Here is a 17,964-nt window from a genome sequence, read left to right as displayed (position 1 = left end):
ATTGAATTTAATTGATGAAAGGAGAAAATATAAAAATGCAGTGAATGAAGCAGGCAAAAAGGAATACAGACTTCTCAAAAATGAGATCGGCAGGAAGTGCAAAATGGCTTAGCAGGGACGGCTAGAGGACAAATGTAAGGATGTAGAGGCTTATCTCACTAGGGGTATGGTAGATACTGCCTACAGGAAAATTAAAGAGACCTTTGGAGAGAAGAGAACCACTTGTATGAACATCAAGGGCTCAGATGGAAACCCAGTTCTAAGCAAAGAAGGGAAAGCAGAAAGGTGGAAGGAGTATATAGATGGCGATGTACTTGAGGACAATATTATGGAAATGGAAGAGGATGTAGATGAAGATGAAATGGGAGATACGATACTGCGTGAAGAGTTTGACAGAGCACTGAAAGACCTGAGTCGAAACAAGGCCCCCGGAGTAGACAACATTCCATTGGAACTACTGAAGGCCTTGGGAGAGCCAGTCCTGACAAAACTCTCCATCTGGTGAGCAAGATGTATGAGACAGCCGAAATACCCTCAGACCTCAAGAAGAATATACTAATTCCAATCCCTAAGAAAGCAGGTGTTGTCAGATGTAAAATTACCGAAATATCAGTTTAATAAGTCAGAGCTGCAAAATACTAACGCGAATTCTTTACAGACGAATGGAAAAACTAGTAGAAGCCGACCTCGGGGAAGATCAGCTTGGATTCCGTAGAAATGTTGGAACACGTGAGGCAATACTGACCCTACGACTTATCTTAGAAGCTAGATTAAGGAAGGGCAAACTTACAATTCTAGAATTTGTAGACTTAGAGAAAGATTTTGACAATGTTGATTGGAATACTCTCTTTAAAATGCTGAAGGTAGCAGGGGTAAAATACAGGGAGCGAAAGGCTTTTTACAGTTTGTACAGAAACCAGATGGCAGTTATAAGAGTCGAGGGACATGCAAGGGAAGCAGTGGTTGGGCAGGGGGTGAGACAGGGTTGTAGTCTCTCCCCGATGTTATTCAATCTATATATTGAGCAAGCAGTGAAGGAAACAAAAGAAAAATTCGGAGCAGGTATTAAAATCCATGGAGAAGGAATCAAGATGTTGAGGTTCGCCGATGACATCGTAATTCTGTCAGAGACGGCAAAGGACTTGGAAGAGCAGTTTAAGGGAATGGACAGTGTTTTGAAAGGAGGATATAAGATGAACATCAACAATAGCAAAACGGGGATAATGGAATGTAGTCGAATTAAGTCGGGTGATGCTGAGGGAATTAGATTAGGAAATGAGACACTTAAAGTAGTAAAGGAGTTTTGCTATTTGGCGAGCAAAATAACTGATGATGGTCGAAGTAGAGAGGATATAAAATGTAGACTGGCAATGCAAGGAAAGCGTTTCTGAAGAAGAGAAATTTGTTAACATCGAGTATAGATTTAAGTGTCAGGAAGTCATTTCTGAAAGTATTTATATGGAGTGTAGCCATGTATGGAAGTCAAACATGGACGATAAATAGTTTGGACAAGAAGAGAATAGAAGCTTTCGAAATGTGGTGCTACAGAAGAATGCTGAAGATTAGACGGGTAGATCACATAACTAATGAGGAAGTATTGAACAGGATTGGGGAGAAGAGAAGTTTGTGGCACAACTTGACCAGAAGAAGGGATCGGTTGGTAGGACATGTTCTGAGGCATCAAGGGATCACCAATTTAGTATTGGAGGGCAGCGTGGAGGGTAAAAATCGTAGTGGGAGACCAAGAGATGACTACACCAAGCAGATTCAGAAGGATGTAGGTTGCAGTAGGTACTGGGAGATGAAGAAGCTTGCACAAGATAGAGTAGCATGGAGAGCTGCATCAAACCAGTCTCGGGACTGAAGACCACAATAACAACAAATTACCGCTTAAAACAATATTATTTAGTCGCAGTTGATGTAAAAGTGTCTGCCACACGTGTATTAGGGCAGAATATAAAGTCGAAAATGTTGCTACATTAACTTCGTTTACTCCGAGCCTTGTGATTTAACGTATGTATTTGTTATTTATATTTATCCTGTATTTGAACTTTTCTACTTGTTTAGAATAATATTACAATCTCTCTCGTTTGTTTAGTGTAATGTTTACAGCTTCAGCCGCAAATCACCATTGCTTCCATGGCGTAATGCTTTTTTTAAAGTGTGTTTACAAATTAGTGTAGGCAACGAATTATAAACGGTATTTGTTAACGGAATGGTACATATTTTTCTTCCCACCAATACACACACATATACAGCTTAAGGTAGTGTGCAATTGGCCTGTGGAGTGCCATTACCATTTCACAAAGAACCTTTTAACAGATCTTACAGCTGGTCCTAATAGTACTCTACGGAGAGTAAAATGTTGTTTTGAACCCTACGGACGAGTGCCTACATAGAAAGTGGATGGTGCACATTCTATCACTAAAATCACGATTCCTTAACGGTGGCCAGTGTGCGGAAGGAATTCTAATTTAAATGTTACAGATGGTCTGTGTGGTAGCAGACTCAGATATATTTAATTCCCTAGTAGTATAGTGGAGTGTGCAGAACGAGATACCTCTGACATGCTATTCTCACACTGTAAAGCACTTGTTGACATATGATTTTCTGTAAGTATCTCAACATACGAGCACTCTCCTTTAGTATGTACACTAAACACAGATACCCTGTATTCCCATTTCGTACCCACATTTTTTCCACATTTTTTCCCATATTTTGCATATTTTTCCCATATTTTCCAATTTTTTCGTATTCTGTGCCTAAATATGCAAGTACATTTGTGCTCTTGTTGCTCACACTACCATATTTCTTTAGCGTCCAGCATAGGATTCCTCCAGCAAGCCAGAGACAATCTACAAAATGTCTTCAAGACCACTTGTTCCTCTTCTTCCAAATGTCAATCAAGGAACTACTTCTGCCAACACCCAATGCTAACTGAAAAAGTCAATCCTCATGTATATGTAGTAAGACACACATAGATTGCAGAGGAGGTGGCATGCTCGCTGTTCATATCTTAAATACAGCTTTATGCCTATTTATTCTTACTGTATCTCGCTCCAAGGCCACATAACAATGATGACATCCATTTGTACTTACTCATTGTTAATAACATACAGTGCTGCCAGAGCTGTTGAGGCAACGTTTATACTCTAAAGATACCAGATGTCTGTAACAGGTGGAAATAATGTTCGTTGGAAACAAGGCTTTATTCTTTACACATACCACAATTGTGCTGTTGTGTGTGTGTGTGTGTGTGTGTGTGTGTGTGTGTGTGTTTGTGTGTGGATGTTTATCTTACTCGTGGGCATCGTCAGACCCCACTCTGGAACTAATGCTGAGTGATCCACCTCCAAACACTATTCTGGATGTATCTTTTTGAAATATCAGTGGGCAGTATACTCTTCTGCTGACTGCAGAAAAACGGAATTGTGTAAATGGTTGGAGCACACGACAGGAGGCAAGTGAGGGTACTATCTGACGGTTAATCATGAACCTTCCATTGTAGTGAACAGAACATCAGTGATGAGTTAGTATGATGGTTAGTAGGACCAGAGTAGTGAGGTTTTTTTTGGGTGGGTGGGGAAAATTATTTTTGGTTGATAAATCGTTGTAACTGGTTTATCAATAATGATAATAAAAGGGACAAATCATTAATAATGGTGATAAATGTGATATGTTATTAACTACACAGATTAAAAAAAAATTATGACAGGTCATTAATAAAAGCAATAAGAAAAACTGGCCGACTTGTTCCATTTGCCTCAGAGAGGTCATTAACCCTTGGCCTTGAAGTTAAAGAGGACAACTACCTCAGGACAGTGACCCTGGTGGATACCGACCCCAGAGATAAGGAGGTAACCTTTTCCTTAGATGTTCTTGATGGTTCCTGGAGGAACATTTGTCCCGTACGTTTGGGGAATGCTGCAGTGAAAATGGTAGCTTGGACCCAATATACGAAGAGCTGATTTGACGTGACAGATGACTTAACAGAAGGTGGCAATAGAACCCAACTATTAACTCAAGCCACGCTAGTGGGACGTCTAGATGAGACCGGAAGAAGTCTTGAAGCATGGGATCAAAGAAGCAGTAGAGCATGCGATAAGAAACTGAGAGAAATAAACATCTGTATCTTTTTTTTCGTTTGTTTATCCATTTATTTCAGTTGGGAGAACTGAAAGATACAGGGTTACATGTACCACGAATCTTTCCGCAGGACTCAGTTCAATTACCATTTCACGTACTATACAAGTGAAGTAAAGTACATCTATTATTAAACTTTGCTGTACAGATTACAAAATTATGGTTCTACCAATATCCAAAGGTTACTTTTGACGATAGAATGTTCGCCTATAAAAATATTAATAGCAAGCAATGAGCAGCCGTATAGCAGTAGAAGCATTACATCTAATGTTCATCACTGAATCAAAATCAACTTAATTGGAAGCAAATGAAACGTGACCATAATCTTTTGAGATCTTGACATCCTGTGGTCAAGAAGTTTAGAACTTCGTTTCTTCCTTAGTGTGGCCTTAACCTCTTTACAACGCCTTGGTCGTCTATATTTTCAGGTAATCTTTGAAATTTGCTTCGAAACTGTACTGACGTGAAAATAATTTATCTTTCTTCAATGACAGGACAGCCAGAGTTTACTCTCATGCGTCTGGGTACCCAGTGTCGAACCGGATCACGAATCAGCGTTTCTCACTGAGGAACCATGGCGGCTGATGGCTGAAGGTCGCTTCAATCCCGTCCCGTACATGTCAGGAGTTACGGACCTCGAAAGAGTTGCCCAGATTCACGGTTTGTATGATAAGGATTCACATATTTCTTTTATATGACAACACCAATTACTTATACAAATTGGAAGCATTGTTTTTCTTATAGTCTTCAGTCGGAGGACTGGTCGGATGCAGCTCTCCACAATTCTGTATCCTGGGCAAGCTTCTTCATCTCCACATAGCTATTGCAACCCACACACATTTGAATCAGCATCCTGTATTCGTCCCTTCTACAATTTTTACCTCCCACACTTACCTCTGTTACTAAATCGACGACTCCTTCGTGCATCAGGATGTGTCCAACCAACTAAACCCTTCTTTTATTCGATGTATGCCATAACTCGCTTTTTCCGTTTCCCACTCGTTCCTCCATTTTATTTCGCATTATTTTACAGCGCCACGTTTCAAAACCATCTATTCTCTTCATGTTGCAAGTGTTTATCATCCACTGTTCACTTCGATAAGAGGCTACACTCGTGGAAAATACACTGACAAAAACAATTTGCAACACCAAAAAGTAACTAATATAGAGTAATGAAATTTCGGGAATACATACGTCTAGGTGGCATATTTAAGTGATTAACATTTAAAGATCACAGAGATGTAATCGTGAGATAAACCGTTGCAAATGTGAAATGCTGATACATCAATAAAGGTAGTAAACGCCAATATATTGAATCCGAGAATGCAAACGTGCATGCATTGTGTTGTACATGTGCCAGATGTCAGTTTGTGAGATGGTCTTCCGTGCATGTTGCACTTGGTCGGTCAGTACAGGAACGGTTATTGCTGTTTGCGGACGACGCAGGAGTGAAGGAACATGTCGTATATGTGCTCGATTGGAGACAGATCAGGTGATCGAGCAGCAGGTCAAGGCAACATTTGGACACTCTGCTGAGCATGTTGCGTTACAACAGCGTTATGTGGGAAAGCGTTATCCCATTGGAAAAAACAACCTGGCATGCAGCACAACATGTCGGGTCACCAGACTGACGTACAATTTGCTGTCAGAATAACTAAGAGAATGCTCCTGTTGTCGTGCGAAATCGTACCTGAGACCACAGCTCCAGTTGTAGGTCCAAGTGCCGGCCAGGGTGGCCGAGCGGTTCTAGGCGCTACAGTCTAGAACCACGCGACCGCTACGGTCGCAGGTTCGAATCCTGCCTCGGACATGGATCTGTGTGATGTCCTTAGGTTAGTTAGGTTTGAGTATTTCTAAGTTCTAGGGGAGTGATGACGTCAGAAATTAAGTCCCATAGTGCTCAGAGCAATTTTTTGTAGGTCCAAGTGTGTCTAGGACGCATACAGGTTGGTTGAAGGTCCTCACCTGGACTTCATCTGACCAACATATGGCCATCACTGGGATCGAGGCAGAACCAGCTTTCATCAGAAAACACAACAGACTTCCAACCTGCCATCCAATGTGCTCTCCTTGACACCAATGAAGTTAGGGTTTCAGTTGAATTCACATTACAAGGCGACTAGATTGGAGCTGTCCTAGAAGTGACCAACTTGGAACGCTTCCTTGTGTCTGTGTGATACCAACTGCTTCTCGAATTGCAGTACGATGCACCAGAGCCATACGCCGAACACGATGGCCTTTTTCTTTCCGTAGTACCACATGGCCGTCTGGACCTCAGTCTTCTTGCGAGCCTGCTTTCTTCACCACCGCTTCCAGCAGTCGTGTACAGTGGCTACATGCCTGCCAAGTCTTTCTGGAGGACCGCAGAAGGAACATCCAGCTTCTCATAGCACTTTTACACGATCTTGTTCAAACTCAGTGAGGTGCTCGAAATGGAGTTTTTGTCGCGTTAGAGGCATTCTCGGCTAGCATCACCTCACCACATACAATTTTAAATGTAACTAGCGCTTACAACCATTACAGAATGTATATAAATCGAATCTGATCAGCATCCTCAAATAGGCGCTACTAGCGAGTCTTACGCGACAGGCTCGAAATATAAACCTACATCATTATACAGATTTTAACCCTTCATTCGCAAAGATGGTCTAAGACCGAGACTGGTAAATGACTGGGTGTAAAATAAAAACAGTTTATGGTTCAAATATGCGTTTTATGCATCTTTTCAAGACACTACCCAATTTATTCAACTGTTCTTCAACTGTTTTGCTGTGTCTGACAAAAACACGATGTCATCGGTAATTTTTTCAATTTTTATATCTTGTCTCTGAACTTTAATTCTGTTTCCAAATTAATCCATGATTTCTTTTACAGCTTACTCATAGTACAGATCGAATAACATTAGGGTTAGGCTAGAACATTCTCTCATTCCCTTTTCGGTCCCTTCTACTGTCTCATCCCAATCAATTCGTATCTGCAGTCTTGTTTCGGTACAAGTTATAAACAACTTTTCACTCCCTGTATTTGTTAAAATTGTCAAATTCCTGCTGTAAATGTACAAATGATGTAACCGTAGACTTACTTTTCTTTAACCGACCTTCCAACAGTGGGTCAGTGATGCCTAGTGTGTTTCAGTATTTCTTTGGAACCTGAACTCATCTTACTTTATTTCAACTTCTACCAGTTTTTCAATCTTCTGTAAATAATTCATGTCAGTATTTTCCAGGCATGACTTACAGAACTGATAACTGCGTAATATTCACCCTTCTAGAGATTAACTTCCTTTGGAATTGGAATTATTACATTATTCTTGATGTCTGAGGGTATTTCCCCCGTTCTATGTATCTTGCACACTAGGTGAAACAGTTTTGTCATGATTAACGCAATAATTCTGAGAAAATGTCGTCTACTCCAGGGGGCGAGTTGCAACTCAAGTCTCTCAGTGCTCTCATCTTCAATAATTTGCTATTCGCTTTTATAACGATGCCTTTAAGTTCTTTTCCCCTGTAAGTACGTCTGTACATTGCTTTCAGCTTTCATTTTTTCCCCTTTTGGTTACAATGAACACTTTAAGTAAGAGCTCGCAAGTTCAGTCTTTAATAAGGCTCGATTGGTAATGTTGTGTTAACAATTATGACAAGAAAAGTATTAGCCGCTAATGACTCAACATGTGCATCAGGAGACTGACAGAAAATGAGTGTCCGGGAAGTGTAGAGATCAATTTTCTATGGGATGTATGTATTACACTTCATATAATGGACATAGTCGACATTCAAGATATGTTAAAAACAAACCATTAACTTACACTATTAACACTGAATGAAAAATGTCGCACCACAGTGATCACAAACGTTCGCACCATCAACATCGAAGGGAACCCTTTGGGAGTCACAATGCCTGCAGGATGTTCAGCTAGGTATCCATTCAAAAATAATGCGCATAGAATCGTATTGGTGAAACGATGTGATGAGAACTGATGGAAGTGATGACATGCAATGGAATGCGAAACATTTTTTCATGGCTATCCTTTAGGGCGTAGCTGCAGATAGTGCGATAATATGTTTTATAGGCACAGAAAACAAACATCCAGAGACTGAATTTGTCTGGTGGTTCCAGGTGATATGAACTGCAATAGCACACACTTTTCAGGAGTGATAATTTGCTCTAAAGGAGCATGATTTTTATACACACACTATGAATCGAGAAAAAGCAAGTTATTTTGAACAGGTATTGGCTAACAGATGTGATCATACTATAGCTGTAGTTCTCTTACGTCCATCTTCGCACGCTTGCTTACTGTGACGTAAATGTACCCCACTGTCTTTGCAAGGTCAGACACGCCAGAAAATCGTAGGGGACAGAACACCTCCAACTTTTCGCACAATAAAAACATTCCAGCCATCTTACCATCCAGCTTAACAATGGTGATAACTGTATTCAAATGCGTTAGACATCGATGTTGGTTGCTCCTGTTGTCGTGCGAAATCGTACCTGAGACCACAGCTCCAGTTGTAGGTCCAAGTGCCGGCCAGGGTGGCCGAGCGGTTCTAGGCGCTACAGTCTAGAACCACGCGACCGCTACGGTCGCAGGTTCGAATCCTGCCTCGGACATGGATCTGTGTGATGTCCTTAGGTTAGTTAGGTTTGAGTATTTCTAAGTTCTAGGGGAGTGATGACGTCAGAAATTAAGTCCCATAGTGCTCAGAGCAATTTTTTGTAGGTCCAAGTGTGTCTAGGACGCATACAGGTTGGTTGAAGGTCCTCACCTGGACTTCATCTGACCAACATATGGCCATCACTGGGATCGAGGCAGAACCAGCTTTCATCAGAAAACACAACAGACTTCCAACCTGCCATCCAATGTGCTCTCCTTGACACCAATGAAGTTAGGGTTTCAGTTGAATTCACATTACAAGGCGACTAGATTGGAGCTGTCCTAGAAGTGACCAACTTGGAACGCTTCCTTGTGTCTGTGTGATACCAACTGCTTCTCGAATTGCAGTACGATGCACCAGAGCCATACGCCGAACACGATGGCCTTTTTCTTTCCGTAGTACCACATGGCCGTCTGGACCTCAGTCTTCTTGCGAGCCTGCTTTCTTCACCACCGCTTCCAGCAGTCGTGTACAGTGGCTACATGCCTGCCAAGTCTTTCTGGAGGACCGCAGAAGGAACATCCAGCTTCTCATAGCACTTTTACACGATCTTGTTCAAACTCAGTGAGGTGCTCGAAATGGAGTTTTTGTCGCGTTAGAGGCATTCTCGGCTAGCATCACCTCACCACATACAATTTTAAATGTAACTAGCGCTTACAACCATTACAGAATGTATATAAATCGAATCTGATCAGCATCCTCAAATAGGCGCTACTAGCGAGTCTTACGCGACAGGCTCGAAATATAAACCTACATCATTATACAGATTTTAACCCTTCATTCGCAAAGATGGTCTAAGACCGAGACTGGTAAATGACTGGGTGTAAAATAAAAACAGTTTATGGTTCAAATATGCGTTTTATGCATCTTTTCAAGACACTACCCAATTTATTCAACTGTTCTTCAACTGTTTTGCTGTGTCTGACAAAAACACGATGTCATCGGTAATTTTTTCAATTTTTATATCTTGTCTCTGAACTTTAATTCTGTTTCCAAATTAATCCATGATTTCTTTTACAGCTTACTCATAGTACAGATCGAATAACATTAGGGTTAGGCTAGAACATTCTCTCATTCCCTTTTCGGTCCCTTCTACTGTCTCATCCCAATCAATTCGTATCTGCAGTCTTGTTTCGGTACAAGTTATAAACAACTTTTCACTCCCTGTATTTGTTAAAATTGTCAAATTCCTGCTGTAAATGTACAAATGATGTAACCGTAGACTTACTTTTCTTTAACCGACCTTCCAACAGTGGGTCAGTGATGCCTAGTGTGTTTCAGTATTTCTTTGGAACCTGAACTCATCTTACTTTATTTCAACTTCTACCAGTTTTTCAATCTTCTGTAAATAATTCATGTCAGTATTTTCCAGGCATGACTTACAGAACTGATAACTGCGTAATATTCACCCTTCTAGAGATTAACTTCCTTTGGAATTGGAATTATTACATTATTCTTGATGTCTGAGGGTATTTCCCCCGTTCTATGTATCTTGCACACTAGGTGAAACAGTTTTGTCATGATTAACGCAATAATTCTGAGAAAATGTCGTCTACTCCAGGGGGCGAGTTGCAACTCAAGTCTCTCAGTGCTCTCATCTTCAATAATTTGCTATTCGCTTTTATAACGATGCCTTTAAGTTCTTTTCCCCTGTAAGTACGTCTGTACATTGCTTTCAGCTTTCATTTTTTCCCCTTTTGGTTACAATGAACACTTTAAGTAAGAGCTCGCAAGTTCAGTCTTTAATAAGGCTCGATTGGTAATGTTGTGTTAACAATTATGACAAGAAAAGTATTAGCCGCTAATGACTCAACATGTGCATCAGGAGACTGACAGAAAATGAGTGTCCGGGAAGTGTAGAGATCAATTTTCTATGGGATGTATGTATTACACTTCATATAATGGACATAGTCGACATTCAAGATATGTTAAAAACAAACCATTAACTTACACTATTAACACTGAATGAAAAATGTCGCACCACAGTGATCACAAACGTTCGCACCATCAACATCGAAGGGAACCCTTTGGGAGTCACAATGCCTGCAGGATGTTCAGCTAGGTATCCATTCAAAAATAATGCGCATAGAATCGTATTGGTGAAACGATGTGATGAGAACTGATGGAAGTGATGACATGCAATGGAATGCGAAACATTTTTTCATGGCTATCCTTTAGGGCGTAGCTGCAGATAGTGCGATAATATGTTTTATAGGCACAGAAAACAAACATCCAGAGACTGAATTTGTCTGGTGGTTCCAGGTGATATGAACTGCAATAGCACACACTTTTCAGGAGTGATAATTTGCTCTAAAGGAGCATGATTTTTATACACACACTATGAATCGAGAAAAAGCAAGTTATTTTGAACAGGTATTGGCTAACAGATGTGATCATACTATAGCTGTAGTTCTCTTACGTCCATCTTCGCACGCTTGCTTACTGTGACGTAAATGTACCCCACTGTCTTTGCAAGGTCAGACACGCCAGAAAATCGTAGGGGACAGAACACCTCCAACTTTTCGCACAATAAAAACATTCCAGCCATCTTACCATCCAGCTTAACAATGGTGATAACTGTATTCAAATGCGTTAGACATCGATGTTGGTTGATCTTGATACAATTCTGTTGGTACCTGCAATTTTCAGGGTTCCTTTAAAATATATTTCCCCTTCAAATCCCGATGATTCGGAGTTGAAAATAAATTCCTTACTGAACAATGAGATAAGTTTGTTTATCTCATCAACAAATTTTCTAGCCAATTTCGCAGTTCGCCGTGCATCGTCGAGTTGATGCTTCTTTGAAATTTCGTTATTTCACGTCTTACAATTCTGTAGCAGTTTGAAGTTATGCAACCATCTGCTGTTTCCCTTGAAATCATTGTAATTTATGTCTCTCGCAATCTTATGTGCATAACCTAGTAGGTTACTATAATGCGCATTCTATAAATTCTATCGAGCATCCTTGAAACGTGCAGATACAAGATTTTTTAACAAGTTCTCTTTGTCCTCCCTTGAATATTCGTAGTTTTTCTTAACCACTACACAGCCATACTGCTGCGAATTTATTCGAAGTCTGTTGGTAGTCGTTTTTGTACTACACTCCTGGAAATTGAAATAAGAACACCGTGAATTCATTGTCCCAGGAAGGGGAAACTTTATTGACACATTCCTGGGGTCAGATACATCACATGATCACACTGACAGAACCACAGTCACATAGACACAGGCAACAGAGCATGCACAATGTCGGCACTAGTACAGTGTATATCCACCTTTCGCAGCAATACAGGCTGCTATTCTCCCATGGAGACGATCGTAGAGATGCTGGATGTAGTCCTGTGGAACGGCTTGCCATGCCATTTCCACCTGGCGCCTCAGCTGGAGCAGCGTTCGTTCTGGACGTGAAGAAACCGCGTGAGAGGACGCTTCATCCAGTCCCAAACATGCTCAACGGGGGACAGATCCGGAGAACTTGCTGGCCAGGGTAGTTGACTTACACCTTCTAGAGCACGTTGGGTGGCACGGGATACATGCGGACGTGCATTGTCCTGTTGGAACAGCAAGTTCCCTTGCCGGTCTAGGAATGGTAGAACGATGGGTTCGATGACGGTTTGGATGTACCGTGCACTATTCAGTGTCCCCTCGACGATCACCAGAGGTGTACGGCCAGTGTAGGAGATCGCCGGGTGTTGGCCCTGTGTGCCTCGGTCGTATGCAGTCCTGATTGTGGCGCTTACCTGCACGGCGCCAAACACACATACTACCATCATTGGCACCAAGGCAGAAGCGACTCTCATCGCTGAAGACGACATGTCTCCATTCGTCCCTCCATTCACGCCTGTTGCGACACCACTGGAGGCGGGCTGCACGATGTTGAGGCGTGAGCGGAAGACGGCCTAACGGTGTGCGGGACCGTAGCCCAGCTTCATGGAGACGGTTGCGAATGGTCCTCGCCGATACCCCAGGAGCAACAGTGTCCCTAATTTGCTGGGAAGTGGCGGTGCGGTCCCCTACGGCACTGCGTAGGATCCTACGGTCTTGGCGTGCATCCGTGCGTCACTGCGGTCCGGTCCCAGGTCGACGGGCACGTGCACCTTCCGCAGACCACTGGCGACAACATCGATGTACTGTGGAGACCTCACGCCCCACGTGTTGAGCAATTCGGCGGTACGTCCACCCAGCCTCCCGCATGCCCACTATACGCCCTCGCTCAAAGTCCGTCAACTGCACATACGGTTCACGTCCACGCTATCGCGGCATGCTACCAGTGTTAAAGACTGCAATGGAGCTCCGTATGCCACGGCAAACTGGCTGACACCGACGGCGGCGGTGCACAAATGCTGCGCAGCTAGCGCCATTCGACGGCCAACACCGCGGTTCTTGGTGTGTCCGCTGTGCCGGGCGTGTGATCATTGCTTGTACAGCCCTCTCGCAGTGTCCGGAGCAAGTATGGTGGGTCTGACACACCGGTGTCAGTGTGTTCTTTTTTCCATTTCCAGGAGTGTATTTTGCGGATGGTCTTGCATCATACCCGTGATTATGTTCAGTACCCACTCCTTGGACAACCATTGACGTTTAATACGTTTCACTAGAGACGGGATTTGTGGCTCCCTGTCCGAGAAGCATGATGAACTACACGGCTCCGCACCCGTTTCAGTACCACCTTTACTTGTTGAGCACGTATCGTCATCATTCCACTACTCATGTACGTTGCCTGCACTATAGAGACTGTACGACACCACACATTCCACTGACTCATCTTGCAGAAACACTAAGATTTCATCTGCCACTTCTTTCTCATTCTGCGGAATTTCCTCAGTTCCTTTCTGACGAAATTTCATCTTCGGGTGCAGATATGATTGAATGCTTGCTTTGTTTGTAGTTGTCATTATTCTGCTTTCTGTCAACACCACCAGCAGTGTAGCACTATAGTGAGCTACTCACCGACTACGCAGCTCAACTGCTCACCACTGGCTACCTCCAGTCCCACTCCATGTCACCATTAGCAGCCAACATTGTGGTTCAATGGTAGACAACATATGTGGCTTCGAATGCCGTAAATATCATTTATCGTTTTCCTATTGCGACGTAGCGCTCAAGGGGTTCCTCGTCAGCGTTCTGTCAAATTCTTCTCGCAATATGACACTTCCACAGTCACTTTTATCTGCTTCCTCTTTCCCTTCTATATCATTGCCTTCAAGTTATTTTCACTCCTGTGGTACTTCATATATTCCTTTTTCCTCTCATTTTCCCCGTTTTGCTTAGTATCTGCGGGTTACAATAGTGAGAAACAACCACCAACTCGATGACTTTCGTAATTATACATCAGCATGTGTCATAACACTAACCTTGGATTTCTTCTGGTGGTAAAATTACTATCAACCTGGGTAATACTAAAGAGAAATTTTGTGATTTGTGTGAAGAGATGTAATTCTGTAGTGGATGAATCAAGATAATTTGAATGTTAATGGCTTGCAGAACACTAGTGTGAATGAAATTTCTAGAAGAGTTACTGACTCCTGTTAAATTCATGGCTACGCACTTCTGAGTTGGGTAAGGTAACTCATATTTGATTTAAGAGTACTAATTTGCGGTAGATTTTGAAAGACACTTTAACATGTCGTTCACACGTAATTGTGACAAGGCCACAGATACTAGTTCGTATTTTGCTCAAAACTGATTAACATAAGATCTCCTACTGCTGATGTGTATTTCATTTTCGTAACAAAAATCATATCTGAAATGTTGTGCTTGTTTCTTTTTTCTTATTAACTATGAATGTTACTATATCAAAGAAAGCCCGTTTGATTGTCGTTGCAGCTATCGGATCACTGGCTACAGAAGAAGATATTAGTAATCTGAACGCAAACTTCGATGAAATTGTTGGGTGTGATCTGAGACTTCCAACCAGAGAGGAACAGCTGAGTGGTGCTCATTCGCTGAGACTGTTTTACTACAACGACAGCGAGATCACGGTGCAGGACAACTACACCACAGCTCTGGTAAGTAGCAGGGGTACTAGGCTCAGCTCCTGAGCTATGGAACGTCTGTGCAAAGACATCAGCTCTGACAATGGCTTAATGCATAAATGTAATTGAAAAATACACTAATATGGCCTGTTTACGTGAAGTTTAATTTTTAGTACCGACATAGGTATTAAAAGCAGTTTATATGAAAGATATACTGATTACTTCAGTACGATTACATAAAATCAATAATAAAGTAGCGACATTTCTATCTCTGGTATATTTATTTTCTGCTGCATAGTGGGAAAGTGTGTGCTTACAATTACTCTAGAGGTCGTTTAACAAGTAGGGACTGGTATTGATTTGGCTCGTACGTTTCTCCAAACTCTCATGATGTTCTCCCACGTAACGTCGGGGGTGTATTCCTTGCCAAAAATGGAGTTGTTGGGTTCATCTGTCTACTGAAATCAAAGATAGCTCTGCTTTGACCATAGTTTATTGTTGCAAAAATGCAGACTGCAGACAAAACAGAAGTACCTCACAACTGAAACTTCCCCAAGTACTCCGTGGAGAAGCTCACTATGAAACACCGGTTGGCAAAACGGGAAGCGCTGCTCATGAGGTGCTACGTAACAAACCTTGCCCTCTCCCCTCCTAAAAGATTTTTCCAAGTTAAAAAATTGCTAACAATTGCTAGCGGACTCTCACTTTTGAAAAATATATGGCCTACATCGATGCGACGAAACCGCCTCTTCTTTTTCTTGGTAAACTGTGCCTGATCTCTCACTCAGTTTACATTTTTAAGTACCATTCAATCATTATATGTGATAATCTCTCCATCAGTATTCGATCAACAATCTCCATGTACTGGTGACACCAAGTCACTCTGGATTTTTTTCATAACCAGGATGAACATCACGCAAGTTTTTATTCTCTCGCAGCCTGGCAAGATGTTATCTGCTGATCCAGACGTCCCGCACTCCGTTCACTTATCACCAGCATCCGGCCTTTGTGTCACCAGACACAACAGGGGGTAATTTTGTTGAATAGGACACAGAGTACAGAAGTGTGAATGTCTCCTGCGCTTCCAGAAATTTTCTTATTCCATAATGCTGCAAGCTATTTTGTGTAGAGTGTCAGATACCTGTGTATCGTCTGCATTAGAGTCACGCGGCTTTCCCAAAGTAACGTCCAGTGCACAAATGGTCGGTGGGGTGGTGACCGACAGATGTAGGTGGGGCTTCCCTGTGGCTGCGACAAAGCTCTTATTAACACGAGAAATTCTGTCGCTAGGGCTCCAGCTAACAGATATCCTTTGCTGCAATGGCTGCCTTGACACTGATATTTTACCAGCTTAATACAACACGTAGACACAATACAAAATTAATCGGAGTTACATTATTAGAGGAATGTTGTGTCCGCTAGAATCATCTGTATCCAAATTGCACGTAAATTCTTGCAGCACTTTAAGAAGGAAAATAAAAACAAATCCGATGGTGGTTCAAATGGCTCTGAGCACTATGGTACTTAACATATGGGGTCATCAGTCCCCTAGAATTTAGAACTACTTAAACCTAGCTAACCTAAGGACATCACACACATCCATGTCCGAGGCAGGATTCGAACCTGCGACCGTAGCTGTCACGCAGTTCCAGACTGAAGCGCCTAGAAATTAATAGTAACAAAAATGAAACAACGGACTGGCTCCAGTCTGACATGGTATTTATTTGGCTCCTACGTTTCTCCAAACTCTCATGATGTTCTCACTCGTACCGTCGTGTAGTCCTTGCCCAGTTTTTAAGATGATACTCGTACAAACAGTTCTGAATCAGTTTTCTGACCTCGACCCGCCGGGAGACTGAAATGTATGTGCAAGGGCTGCAGGCCACCTATTGCGAACTTACAGGGACAATGACAACTGCAAGAACGGACATTTGATGTAAAAAATGTGGCATTGCTGATAAATAAACGTTAAACTTCCTATTAACTAGCACATGAGACACGTGTAGATTTTCTCTGTTATCTCTTGATATATTAGAAACTGCCTGAAATTGATAACAAAAGTGATGAAACGAATGCTGAGGCATTTCACAAGTTTTCACATTTTTTTCTGACGTCCAGCTTATAGGATAGCAAAATGTAATGGTCAACGTTTTTGCTACACTCTGAACAGGTACTTTAAGTTGAGTAGCAGATAACTGTGGTATTAATATCATTAAAATGTTCTGTATACTGACGGCACCAAGCATTTCAGGGATTTTCCTCATCGTGCATGCAAATGTTCACGACCACGCACGAAGAGAAATGAAAACGACATGATTTGTTTGTCATACAGCTACACACAATATGTAACAGAGCTGAACATAGTCGAAAATGACTATTAAAACAAATCTGCTGGCTACACCTATCCAAATCAGAGGGTTCCTATTACAACAACTGTCTTAAATATATTTCAGATGTGAAGTAGAACTTGTTGTGCACTAAATATTATCAAACGGGAACTGCGTCCAACACCTAGTTACTCACACCACTATGTTATGTGTAAATATATACTAACACAAAATATGTACCTTATGCATATTATACAGTTAAAGAAGAACTGTACACGTATTTTGCATTATTGCGTAGTTTAAATATTCGATTCATTTTGTACAGATATTGTTCCAGATTACCGTATAAAATTTTCAATTCACAGTTGAGTAGCACTTTTTCTTTTTCATTTATTATTAAAGGTAATGTAATTGTGGATAAAGCGTTTGCTCTTTTGTTTAGTTTTCATGTAAAGGAACTCGCATTTGGACTGGCACCAGGTTTAACATCCTCATATTTTTAATTATAATTTTCAGTTTGCTTCTCATCTGTCTTTCGTCGAGGGAGTTGACGCTGTCGTAAGAAGTATGGGCAGATATTCTTCAGAGCCCGTATACTACTATGAATATAGTTACAACGACGGACCTCTCAGTCTATTTCCTGAAGGTATGAGAAATACTCCTTATACCAAATGAACATCTTGAATGTCTGTATAGGATGCAGGTCTGTTAAAAGAAGAAACAAACAATCTCGAAATTTGTCCCACAAACAATTTAGAACATCAAATGTAATAATGTAAAGAACACGATCAAATGTGAAGAAAGTGGCATTTTCCGTAACATAAGTCACTTACGGCCTAATTGAGTTCAATGTTACACCCTCAAAAT

At 41.6% G+C, this 17,964-nt stretch overlaps 1 protein-coding gene across 1 annotated transcript in view; it reads left to right on the top strand.

Annotated features, from left to right (window-relative positions):
* Positions 1–17,964, top strand: part of LOC126320681 (esterase FE4-like) — a 68,408-nt gene that overhangs the window by 33,569 nt on the left and 16,875 nt on the right. The window contains exons 7-9 of the mRNA XM_049994087.1: positions 4,638–4,803; positions 14,622–14,803; positions 17,614–17,743. Of these exons, the coding sequence (XP_049850044.1) occupies positions 4,638–4,803; positions 14,622–14,803; positions 17,614–17,743 (478 nt within the window). The remainder of the gene's footprint in view (positions 1–4,637; positions 4,804–14,621; positions 14,804–17,613; positions 17,744–17,964) is intronic.

The sequence above is a fragment of the Schistocerca gregaria genome, chromosome 2, assembly GCF_023897955.1.
Source record: "Schistocerca gregaria isolate iqSchGreg1 chromosome 2, iqSchGreg1.2, whole genome shotgun sequence".
Classification (NCBI taxonomy): Eukaryota; Metazoa; Arthropoda; class Insecta; order Orthoptera; family Acrididae; genus Schistocerca; species Schistocerca gregaria.
The sequence above is the reverse complement of the archived record's forward strand: the minus strand, read 5'-3'. Positions and strand labels throughout refer to the sequence as shown.